The 12810-nt window shown below is 38.0% G+C and overlaps 2 protein-coding genes across 2 annotated transcripts in view; both read right to left on the bottom strand.

The window, feature by feature from the left end:
- Window positions 1-1616: 1616 nt before the first annotated feature.
- On the bottom strand, window positions 1617-4036 carry rpz2 (rapunzel 2). The gene is made up of 2 exons (XM_044336626.1): window positions 3936-4036; window positions 1617-2754 (listed from the first exon to the last, which is right to left on the bottom strand). Exon 2 carries the CDS (start codon window positions 2701-2703, stop codon window positions 2014-2016), a length of 690 nt encoding a protein of 229 aa, XP_044192561.1. The 5' UTR covers window positions 2704-2754; window positions 3936-4036; the 3' UTR covers window positions 1617-2013.
- A 7096-nt stretch (window positions 4037-11132) lies between these two features.
- Window positions 11133-12810, bottom strand: part of pard6gb (par-6 family cell polarity regulator gamma b) — a 33901-nt gene continuing 32223 nt past the window's right edge. Inside the window, exon 3 of the mRNA XM_044336273.1 lies at window positions 11133-12770. Within this exon, the coding sequence (XP_044192208.1) occupies window positions 11689-12770 (1082 nt within the window). The 3' untranslated portion in view covers window positions 11133-11688. The remainder of the gene's footprint in view (window positions 12771-12810) is intronic.

The following is a 12810-nucleotide window of genomic DNA, read 5'->3' as shown; positions in this document are numbered from 1 at the left end:
TTGTAAAATTACTGATTAAATTACTGATTTTTGGTGAGAGTGTTTTATTAGTAACATTTTAATTTCTCTGTTTTTCTATAGTATATAGCAGTGGTTCTCAAAGTGGGGTCCGGGAACCCCCAGGGGTCTTTGAGTGGGTTCCAGGGGGTCCCTTGCATAAAGGGTAATAATTTATTACCACTATAATTCCATCCATAAGTAACACAATGACAGAATGTATGACTATTTTGGTCATGGGTTTCATACACTTTGTGTAATAAAACATCTAAGAGCCAAAATCTTATCAGATGAGGGACCCTAGGACAAAATCTTGTCAATGGGGGTCTGTGGTCTAATTTGTGTCAGTTTAGGGGTTCTTGATATGAACAAGTTTGAGAACCACTGGTTTAGAGTCACAAAGTGTTCAGTAGCCTATAAAATAAATAAAGCAACACCAGGAAATGAGTAATTATTTGATTATATGCAGACAAAATATATAACATAACTCTGACATTGTAAAATAATCCAAAACCCAGCTCTTCTTCTTTTCACAATAGCAGAGTTTTTCACTCTTATTTCTCAACAACATTTTTCACGTTGACTGTTGACCAATTATGGGATTGACTGTCCCTATAGCTATTAGATTATGTTAGTTCAATTCAGTTCAGCGAAATTGGGCTTGCAGCAGAGCACAGATAAACAATGACGATACACACAAACAGTATAACAATAAAATCAATAAAAAGATTAATTTTGGAGAGGACTAGATAATATGAAGTGCTACAGTAAAGTATAGTATATTACCTTGTGTGCAAACATGTTATATTATGTTTTATATTTTGTCTGTATTCATTCATTGGAATTTTTATTTCATAATGTATTTTAATCTAGACACTAATCTAAACACTTTGGATCTCCACAGCCTGTTTCAGCTCTTCATTGAAGCGGTATGATGTTTACACTTTGTGACATTTTCAAACCCAAAACTCCATGTTGTTACAGCTGCACCATACCATCCCATGGGAAAATAATAAATATCTTGTACATCATTTTATTCAAATTTCACCCAAATTCAGCCTGACACATTTGGTATCTTCGGAAACATTTGGATCACTAAAATTAAAAATATTTTAACAATTTTGAAATGATTGGTCCACTAGTGGGTCAGGAAGGTTATAACATCTTTATACAATTGGTTCCTTGTGAAATTGCTCTTCTTTTCCTTTGGGGATTTCTCCTTGTTTTCCAGTTTCTTGTGATATGATGGCAACTAGTTGGTGGTCCTACATTTGGCTTGTTTGGAGATCAGTGAGATTGGCCTGTCTAATCTTTCTTTTTTGTCATTTTCCCCTGGTCAAACCACTCCTAAATGTGACCTATTTTCTTACGTATTGACACCATAAAGACATTATTACTGTATTTCCTCTTGCAAGGCTCCTTTCCACATAGTGCAGATTTACTGTGTCACGCAATGAGATAAAGGAAGTTTGTGTTTCAATCAGGGCTAGATGAATTCAACTGATGTTTTAAGAGCTGGTTTTTCAAGAAAAGGGAGTTTGTGCATGTGTTTGTGTGTTTGTTGTATGGATGTAAAGCCCTTATAGAAGGCCTTATAATAAATGTTAGTACAGCATGACTTTTTCATGTGTGAATTGTTGGTTTTAATGGAGATGAAATGGATTTCACAAATATACAACTTAATCAGATAATAATTTCTATATTTTAGTCGAAGAGATTGTATAAAACTTCCACATTTATTGGCATGTCACACATAACAGCAGAAACGTAGTGGTCTCTTTCAACAACAATAACATATAATGTCGATATAATAACCAAATTGCTGCAATAACAATATCATGTGGAGCTCAAAAGCACAAACAAAGGAGAATATGGCTTCTGTTATACATTATATGTATATGTATATTTATATTATAACATGATTTGTCTTTTCTCATTGGTCCACAGCTGAGAGTATACATTTTGGTACTGTTCCCCTCCAAACCTAGCAGACATCCACTCTCGGCTGGTCTATGTTCAGGAGGGGTTTTTGTCTTTGCACTGACTGAGCACCTCCTGCATCTTCATCTGGATATCCTCCACCCTCTTGGCCCACTTCTCCCGCACCTCATCTTCGTCATCCTCTGTAACTGCTGTGTAGGCCATGAGGGCGATGAGACCCATGTGGAACAGGTGAGTGATGTGTGAACAGCGGCGCTCCATGATCTCACGGTTGCCATCACAGTTATCCAGGTACACCTTCAGCAGGGGTCTTCCAAACAGCAAGTTGATACCCATCACACCGCGGTAGTACACATCCAGGCTCATGTCACTCTTGTCTCTCTCATAAATCTTCTCAAAGGTCTCCATGTAGCGTTTTGTGTTATCCGGATCTTTCTTCATCTGCGCCACCATGCTGTTGAAGGCAGTGTACTGGTGCTTGATGTACTCCTCGTACTTGCCGTAGGTTTCGTTCACCTCGTCAATGCGGATCTGTCTCAGGCATTGCTGGTTCTTTTGGGAGATGCTCTCCAGTTTGGTGTGGATCGCCTGGAAGTCCTTGTCCAGAGCATGGCCCTCCTCGTCCATCAGGCCCTTGCGAGCAACCCCGACCAGAGAGGAAACGATGCCAAAGATGGGGTCAATGGAGGAGGCGAAGGAGGACACCTTTTCCACGCAGCACAACACCTTGGCTGCAGTTTTCTTGATCTGACCTGCATCAGCCATCACTGCTGCTTTTCTTCTGCCACGTTAAGGTCAACACAGACACTCTTGAGGCTGGAAAGAAAGAAAAAAGCAACACATGTTCTATAAAACTGAATCCATACTGCCTGGTACCTTCAGTGTCTGGCCAAAACCTTTCTGGATATAATAAACCAACCAGATCTTTAATAGAATTATCGGTCACAGAGGTTCTCAAATGTTTTTTTCTTCTGGGATTACCATAAAAATTAAGCACAAAGCTGACTCTCAGGTTGCTGAGCCCACAGACCTCATGTCACCAGCTGCTGCACATTTGCCATATTGAAAATGGTGTCATCTTACATGCTAATGTTACTGGCAACAGGTGTCAATGAAGGCCTCTGTTTTCTGTAATGATAAAAGGCTTCGGCACGTGAGCAGAGGGGGAAAACTGGGGCTGGAAGTAACAAATATTTTCATCAATCTTTAAATTATTTTCTCGAGAAATCACAAAAAAAAAAGCCAAGTTGACATGTTAAAATTGCTTTTTTTTATCTACCAACAGTCCAAACCCAGAGATATTTAGTTTAATATCATATAAGGACTATAAATCTAGCAAAGGTTTACATCAGAGAAGTTGGAAAAGTGAATTTCTGGCATTAAAAAATTACTCAGACAATTATTCAACATTCAAAATAGTTGCCTGTTAATTTCTTTGTCCATCAACTAACTGATTAATCAACTTATCATTGCAGATGAAGATAAAGCAAAGTATTGTGTTTTGGGAAATCATTTTTATAAAACATTGTTTATAATGAAGCACTTCAGTAGGCTCGATCTTCTACTAGTTCCTGAGACTGAAGACTCAAATCCAATATAATTAATGTTTCTCATAGTTCTGACATTAATCATCCTTCTCAATGCTGTTCTTCAGGAAAAATAACTCAGGGACAACAGTGGGTGTGTCTTCATAGTAACAAGAAAGACTGGAAATAAACAAATGGTTACAAGTCCCAACCTTTCATCCGTCTTCTTTAACAGTTCAAATAAGATACAGAAGCTTTTTGGAAACTTTAACTTTAACTCAAGATGTGTTACTGTTGTGTTTTTAAGCCAGTTTCTCTCATTTCCTGATTCCCAACCACACACACATATACACATAAATCATGTACTTTGCTTGCATTCAATCAGTCCCAGCTGACTCAGCTATCACACAGAATTCAAACCTCCTTCAGAGCACAGATTACAAAGCCATGAGGCAGCAGATGTTTACTCACCAGAGATAAAATTGTTGGTATCCTTCTGTCTACTGAAGCTGTCCGTCTCTACGTTCCACCATTTTCCTCCCTAGTCGAATAAAGACACACCCCTCTTGCCATATAAGGGAGTAAACATCAGGAAGTGACTCATGCATGCCTCGAGCTGATTGGATAAAGGGGAGTTCTTCCAAGTGCACTGCAGCAGCAAACTCCAATCACAGCCTGTTACACACAGTGAATGACAGAGTATCCTTTTCCTTACTGAGTTTCAATTTTAGGTCCAAACCAGTATGGGTGACCAGATACCACAGAGATTATCAGTAGACAGAAATGCAAGACAATGTCACACTTTATAACCAGGAAACAGAATTAGTTTCAGTGTTTTTATGTCTTAGTATCAATGATAATGCTGTGAAGATTTTATAAAATTACTTTTCGGTTAGAATTCATACACAGTCAGTGATATTCCATCATTTTTCTGATATGTTTAAAGAAAATCGAAAGGGTCAGTTCACCCAAATTACAAAAGACATATTTTCTCACCTATATGTCTATTGGTATTTAGCCAATCAGACAGATGTGGTTTTATTAGCCAAGGTTTTAGATACAATCAAGATATATGGAATTTTTTTTTGTAGTGCTCAATGCATTAAATAAATAATCAGCGATTTGCAATTTACAGTGTCACAGAAAAAGTTTGTATAAGAGATGTTGTCATAGTGATTGTATAAAACTTCACCAGTATTTCTTTGCATGTAACACGATGTAGCTGTTTTTGAAACTACAAATCAAACAATTTTTAATTTTTTTGTAATTTATTTGTTTGTCAGGGACGATGCAAAAAAACCCCATTGTAACAGGTTAAAGTAACATGACACAGATGTATTGCATATAGGATTTCTAGCCAAGGCTAATTGGCGACCCCTGTCCCTGGTAAGGCTTTTCTACTTAAAAATAGTCATAACATATCATTAACCAGAAATACATTGTTTATACAATTACCAAAATTATTTAATAGGGACAGAAAGTGCAACTTGAGTGAACATGCAGATGCAAACATGACATGAGATATAGCAAAAAATATATTTTAAAAAAACTTCAACAAAAACATTTCTTTCCAGAAACAATGTCACACAATACGCCGTTACAGTTTTTTTTATCAGGATTATTTCTGCAAAAGGAGAAACCACTCAAATGACAAAAAAACACAGCTTTACTGTAGCACTATATACCAACCAGTGTAGGTGAGAGAATATGAGAACTTTTTGTTTTGTGTGTGTGTGTAATTTGAGTGGACTGACACTTTAAAATGCAGGAAAGCTGGTGGTGACCTTAATGTTCAGTTGATGTCAAGGAAAGTGAAGTTCCAGGTAAGATGAGGTGTACAAAAGTCATGGAAAAAACAAGTAAGTTTCTGGCCACATGATGTACCAATATACTGTATTCATGGTTGTAGCTTGCAGGATTTCAGAAATGTTGAGGTCATGAGCATACAGTCAATGGTCATGAATTCAATTTCCCCCAATGCACCCCCCTAAAAGAAAACTTTGACCAGCCAACAAAAAAAAATCAGTATAATTTCTAAATATTCAAATCTTTTAACATTTTATATATTGATTAACTACACAGGTTTAAATAATAAAATCAATGGTGGTTGAATTCAGTTTAGCTGCTTCAGTTCCAGGTTTCGGATATTGTGCAGACAGGCTCACTGTGACACTGTCATAACTTACTGGGACACTTGAATAGAACAGAGCCATTGTTAATCTTATTAGATTAACGATAGGCTTTATACCTACTATGTCAAGTCAAAATGTTTGCTGTGAAAAAGGCCTGTAGTAGTTGCAATCCTGACAGGCTTAAGCAAAGAAAATAATGACACATTTAATTTAAGAGGAAAAATTGTTCACAATCACCTCCTAAAAGGCATGCTTAGGGTGCGTAGATACAGTGAAATTAAACAGAAGTCTCAAGAGATGGCTTTTCTGCAGGAGCGTGTGTGTGTTTGTTTGTATGTCCTAACCTAACTAACTAACCTATTTTGAATTCATATCTCTGCCTTTATAGAAGACTTTATTGTAATAAAGGTTCTAAATTGAACATTATTCTTTTTTATGCTCTATTTTTGTTGTTTTGATAAAAACAACCATCCGCACTTAATTTATTGGCTGCTTTGTATAAAACCTACTCAGCATTTACAGGCAAGTAGCTGAAATACACAAAATCACATTGTCAGTTTGTAGCAAAAATATCAAAACAATGCCAACAGTAACAAGGATTACACAATAAGGGAATCAAGCACCAGTTTAAGTCCACAAACAAATGCAAACATGGGTTTTGAGAATACATTACATTGGTGAACAGCTGACAATATGGACATCTCTATTTTTTTCCACAAAATCTGCAGGGCTTCACTCTGCAGGTTCATGTTCAGGAGGAGTTCTCCTCTTTGCATGGACTGAGCACCTCCTGCATCATCTTCTGGATGTCCTCCACCCTTCGACCACTTATCCTGAACCTCGTCTTCATCGTCCTCTCTAACACTTCTATCGCCCAGAGCTTTGGCAAGGCAAGAGAAGTTAATTTATACAGTACATTTCATTACACAAAGACAATTTAAAGTGCTTTACTCAATGTATGATGCCTTTTGTAGTAGTCGGAGTACTTGAAACTGAAGGCCACTGTGTTTAAAAATTAAAAATGTCTTACATTGGTGCCATCTAGTGATAGTAAAAAGAATAATGCTGTGGCTGTTTGCAGTGCTTTCTGCTGTACCCTTAAACTTCACCTCCTCCTCAGCTTCCTGCATATGAGAAGTTCATCTATGGCTGCTCTTGTCATGAAGGTGATGGAGATGTTTGCATAGGTATGATGGTCTTTCATTCCCCAATGTAATATCATGTTAAAATCCATTTTTGATGTCACTTTAGGATCAATGATTAACCAATAACCAAGCAAAATATAAACATTTTCCACCATCACAATTTCATTTACAGTATTGTTGATACAGTTACTGACAACATACAGTGTATGGTTAGCTTTAAGCACGTTGAGAAGCACATTTTTCCATTGGTTTTATATTTAGATTTATATATATATTATATATTTAGTAGAAACCTTGAATGTTTGCATTGTCTTTGGTTCAACAGTTCCAAGCTTTTACATGGATTCACCTGTCCTGATTACTTAAGGAAAACTGCAGGAACTTCTATTCTATACACTCTGTGTGTAAAATATGTACCAATAGGTAACCAAATATTATTCAACAGGACAAGGGTGTTGTGTAATGTTTGACTTCCTATGTTATGATATCAGACAAATCGGGAAAAACATCTGCTGATCTTTCCATGTACAACACACACACACACACACACACACACACACACACACACACACACACACACACACCCCCCTTGGAGCAGAGGACCACGTGTTCCCTCAGCCTGTGTCCTTTAGGGGACGAGCTGAGATGAATTATTCTGTGGGATGCTTGTCCAAAAATGTTAATTTCAAGCATGTCGTAATGATGTCACTTGGTAGAAGACCTCTAAGATGTGGTGCTCTCTTATGTTTTTCCAATACAGTGGCCGTTTGGCAGATAGTTCATGACCTGGTGGGTCATTGGTGTCAACACAAGAACCTGCTCTACCAGGGAAACTATTTAAAATACAAACACATATATGTCATTAACAGATTTGTGCATATTAGGTGCTACTAGGTTCCACAAAAAGTTAACAAGCTACTACCATGATCACAATTAATGCAACACATTCATTAATAGTTTGATACAACAATAGAATAGAAATGCATAAACACAGTCAACTAAAGTCTTACAACTTCATGATTTTCAGTTTTTGCATGTGTGATATTTTGATGTATCAAACAGAATATTGTTTGTATTGCATTAATTGTCATCATGCTAGACATTCATTCAGACATTCTTTATGTTTTTGTGAAACATGGCATCTTATTTCACAGTGTTATGTTTTATGCTGCTCTCCTAGAGTAAATTTGGTTCATTGTCAAGGTTACTAGTTATTTTAACTTGAGGAAAGAGAGAAATTAGAGCTCACAGATCAGCTTGCAGTGATAGTTTTCAAGAAGACAAATGTCTGGAGAGCATCTATGTCTTCTTCAGAGTCCAACTGAAGTGCAAGATCACTATGATCTATCTATACAAAATGGACTCCTAACATTTCCCCACTTCCAGCAGGGCGCTGTGCATTATCCACCTCCACCAGTGCCTGGATGTATTCTATGTAAATGTTGTTTGTTTTCCATTGTTTGTACATATTGTATGTTTTAATGTACATAGTTATTTAGTTTTTATAGTTTTAAGGATATAAGGGTAAATCGTAGTCGAAAAATGGGTAAAGCGGCTGTATTACCTGAAAATTTGGTAAAACGAGTAAGGGTGGGGTGTTAGTCAAGAAATGGGTAAAATGAGAAAGGCACCTGAGTACCATAAAATTTGGTAAAATGAGTAAGTGGGGGGTGTCAGTCGAAAAATGGGCAAAATGAACAAGGCAGCCATATTACCTTTACACAGTCTATGTAATGTTTATCAAAAATTACTTAGTTAGGAAAATGTATATCAAGAAAAGAACCTTTGCAAATCAAGTCAGTCTCTGAGCCAGGACATTGCAAAAAAGATTGTCAGTGTCAGTGAGGCTTTTCAAGGTTTAATTAAGTTTAAGTAAAAATAAATGAATTAATAAAAATAACAACAATAATACCCTTAAACGGTAAATGTCATCACTGTTTCATGGTCAGACCGCCTTTTATTCAAGTCAGAGCAGTCCTCTACATTTTGCAGAACATAATTTTAGTGTTTGAAACATTGGAAGTGATCTGAAAAAAGACTAATTTGGACAATTTTCTCATTAATTTCTTTCTATTGTTACTGTTATCAAAATTATATTTACACAGAATGCAGTGATAAAGGTAGATTAAATAAAATAAATATTTACATATTAACTATAAGATTGTGCATGGTAGCTGTATAAAAAAAGACACCAGAAGAGGAATGGATTGAACAGATGGCCCTATTGTTAACAAAACATAACTGCATTTCTATTATCATCACAGGGCTGAAACTCGCCGCCGCCTTGTGGTCGTTGATGGCACGCTTTGACTTTTGACTTACCTTGACCTTTCAGCTTGAGTGTGCTTTGTGGGGCGGCCATGCCACGTTGCCAGCACACCTCACGTCTTCAGAAATTTTGCATTTTCTAGTAGTAAGGCACAAATGTCAGTATTTTGTGATACTCATGTCTCACACATTGTTGATGTATTACACAGTTCATGAAATACCATGTCATTGTAATCTTAGCCAGCAGATGGCAGCCCAAATAATGACATGGCAAAGGGCATTAGTGGTTTGCACAGTTCTGATGGACATACTCTATTGTTATAGTTTATCACACCTTTCAACTTTCAAAATATATGGTAAAAAAATACTCATACTTAATTACTTTCATGATTGCTCATTATGAATTATCAATTGATTTGACAGCTTATCTAATAATCAATTTATTTGAGAATGTGCAGCAATTAATTTTCCTCAATATAAAACACACATTTGAACATGCTAAAGTAAGATAATGACAAAGGTGGCATTAAATTGACATCATTTGAGTATGTTTTGCACATCAATAAGTAGAATTTTCTCATTTAATATTAAAATTTTTTTTTTAACAAGGCTTGTATTCCACACTTGAAACCCCAATTTTCTGGCAGAGCATCTGTGTCACATGTTAGGAACATTCTTATTTCCAACAATGAGGACTTCCTGCATATCAATATCTTCTGCTGATAATATAACTTCAGGTGCAGGGTGCCACATGATTGAAACTTGCACCAATTGCACAGATTGATTGTATGACATCCAGGATAGTGGGATTGCGACATCCCACAATCTTTTGATTACAGCAAAAGCAGACCAGTTGGGAGTCAGTGATCTATTAGCTGTTTGAGCAGAGTGGCATCCCGAGTAAACACAGCAGATAAACATTAATTAGCAGAGAGGTGAAAGGAGTTTGTTGCTGCTGAAGGCCCTTTGACCCAAGAGAGCAACTTTCCTGCTGCATGTCCAGGTTGGATGTACTGCATGATAAAGACCAGTTGTGTCTGAAAAAGGAAAATGTAACATACTGTCTTCACTTTGTGATGTCTAGAGCGCAAAAGGAATTCATGAAACTTTGTAAATGATTGCACCTAATATATCACCTCAACCTTACAATTCTACTGCCTAAGCTGTAGATTTACATGACTGTAGTGAGGTCAAAGTGACGATGAAAGTGCTTTACAGCTTTCTGAGTTAAATTACTTGTCATCTTTGAACAATCATGAGTAATTAGTGTGATTTTACCTAATTCGTTGTAGGCACTGAGGTGGTGGAAAAGGGGAAATCCACCAAATATTTTGTAAGCTATCTTTGCTGTTTTCACTGTAGTTGCAGAATGGTTTCAGCACAAACACAAAAAGCAGTCACATCCCTTACAACATGCATAACATTTTTTGGCTATGCATACTGGTCTACAGATGCTGCTGTTGGTAAATGCTGGTGAGATGTGAGTGGTATGTCTAGAGAGGAACTCTTGGTTTTTAGGGGCTGATACCAAATCCTGATGTTTGATGTTGATGTCTTGTATAATTTTCCTCCAAAGTCAATCTAAGTTGAGCTGGAAATATCTTGATGGGACGTCACAAAGTCTTTGTTCGTCCAGTTTGTTGTCATTAACATGCATCTGCTGTATGTTTAGGCAAGGATTTTAGATAAAGCTTTTCTTTGTTCTTCACATCTTTCTTTGGTAAAAAACAAATCAAATTATAGCAAAATTATGTACCCACAACTGTAACTAAGTGATGAAATTGGAGATTTAAAATGAGGTTAAACAGACACAAATAGAATCACACAAACTTTAATCTGTCAATTTAACATTTCTATCCACTCTTTCAACCTTTTGACTCAAGTTACCTCTCTTTTTTGTTTTGGGGTATTTTCTGATATACGATACAGCACTATTTTCAGTCCAAAAAATAACTTAAGGGAAAATAATTTTTTCCCATAAGTGGTTAAAAACCAATTAGCTAGTTAAGTAGTTGTGTCGCCAGAATTAAATGAATCAGTGACTTTTAAATCACACAGTCCAAATATTATGGAATCAAACATGTAAATGCTAAAACAAAAGATCACATTTCAGATTTACAAAATTGAGAGACTTAGAATAATTTATTGGAACAGATACAAGGATTTGATCACAATCATCAATGCATAAAAGAACTATTAAAAAAAAAATCATACTCTACACAGCATTTATCAGAATATAAGAAATATAGATTTACTCTTTAAAAACATCCATAAGCAAACCCCAAGTTGGTCCCAGTAATAAGAATGAAAAGAATCATAATAAAAAGTGGTCACTAACAAAAGATATCAGGCTGTTGCCACATTCAGAATTCTAGGATACAGTGGACTCGCCTAAAAACAGTTTTTTGTTCTGATGCTTATTACTTACATACGTACAAATCTTTTGATGTAAGACAAAAAGAACTTTTAAAAATACAAAAAATATATACATTAAGTTTTCTTGTTTCCTGGTTTGCAACTTCCAATCATCAACCAATCATCTTGTAAAAACAAACAGAAGTTACAAAATTAGTATCTTGACAAAACACACTCATGCTCATATTTATCCGGCCTGGTGTTCCAGTTTTAGTCTCTGAGCAGTTGGGATGTTTCTGTCTCTGTGCAGAAATTTTATAAGTATTATAGAGTAATGACAGTGCCGTCCTCCTCCACCCCTCCCCTGGGCAGTGCAAGACTGTGTCGTGGGTCCGTTTTCAGGGAGCTGAGGATTTTGTGCAGGCTGCCGTTGCTGTGGCGGAGGGCGGGGTTGCTGCTGTGATGCGGGGGCTGTACATGGTGATGATGACTGTGCTGGGACTGTTGGTGCGGGTTGTGCTGCAGGTTCAGGTCTCTGTGGAGCTGGTAGCTGAGGCTGCTGTGTTGGTGGTGGTGATGGTGGGAGCCTCCGTTAAGGCTTGGTTGGGAATGGAAGGAGGCAGTGGAGACCACCGATGAGGGACGTGTGGGAGGGCTGGGAGGTGCCGCCGGGCCTGAGGCGGTTGTTGGCGTCTGCTGATGCGTGCGAGACAAGCTGGACGCTAGGGAAGCATTGGACCTCTGAGATGGCCGCTTGAGGCTGCTCTCAATGACGATATCTGCATCGTCATCACTTTCCAGGTCGTCTTGGTACCCATGTGCTCCAGAGGACATCACCCCAACTGAGGCTACTGACAAACTCGGGTAACCAGTTGACCCGCTGCTGTCAGATGACTGGCCTGAACTGCCAGAGATCCTGCTACTGCGGACCACATTATTGCGCTGGTTCACCGGCTTGACTGTCACAATCAAGTTGTGGCTGTTGGCAATCATCATATCCGTCACTTGATCTAGCGACTTTCCAGTCACCTCAATGCCGTTCACCTCCAGCACCTCGTCATTAACTGCCAGCAGTCCAGTGCTCTCCGCCAATCCTCCCGGCACCAGCCGAGATATGAAGATGCCTGGGACTTTCTCAAGCCCGTGTGGTGTCACACGGACACTGGTTCCATCTCGGATGTAAAAGCCCAGGGGTTTGTCAGAGCCGTGACGATACAGTCGGACACGGCGGTGAGATTCAGGTAGGATGTCCACATCAATGATAGAGGAGACGGGCCGGAAGTCCTGTGGCATGCCAATGCGGATGTGTGGCCGCTTGCGGTTGACGTCATTGTTGCGCAGTGCGACCACTGCCTTCTTCTTGCGCGTTATTGTGTTGGTGGCAAAGTTAGCATAGTCGACCTCTTCTGCAAAAAAATAAAAGGAAACAGAGAAACAGAAAGAAGA

This window comes from Thunnus albacares, chromosome 19 (genome assembly GCF_914725855.1).
Source record: "Thunnus albacares chromosome 19, fThuAlb1.1, whole genome shotgun sequence".
In the NCBI taxonomy this organism is placed as follows: Eukaryota; Metazoa; Chordata; class Actinopteri; order Scombriformes; family Scombridae; genus Thunnus; species Thunnus albacares.
Note: the sequence above shows the minus strand (reverse complement) of the source record. Positions and strands in the feature narration are given on the sequence as shown.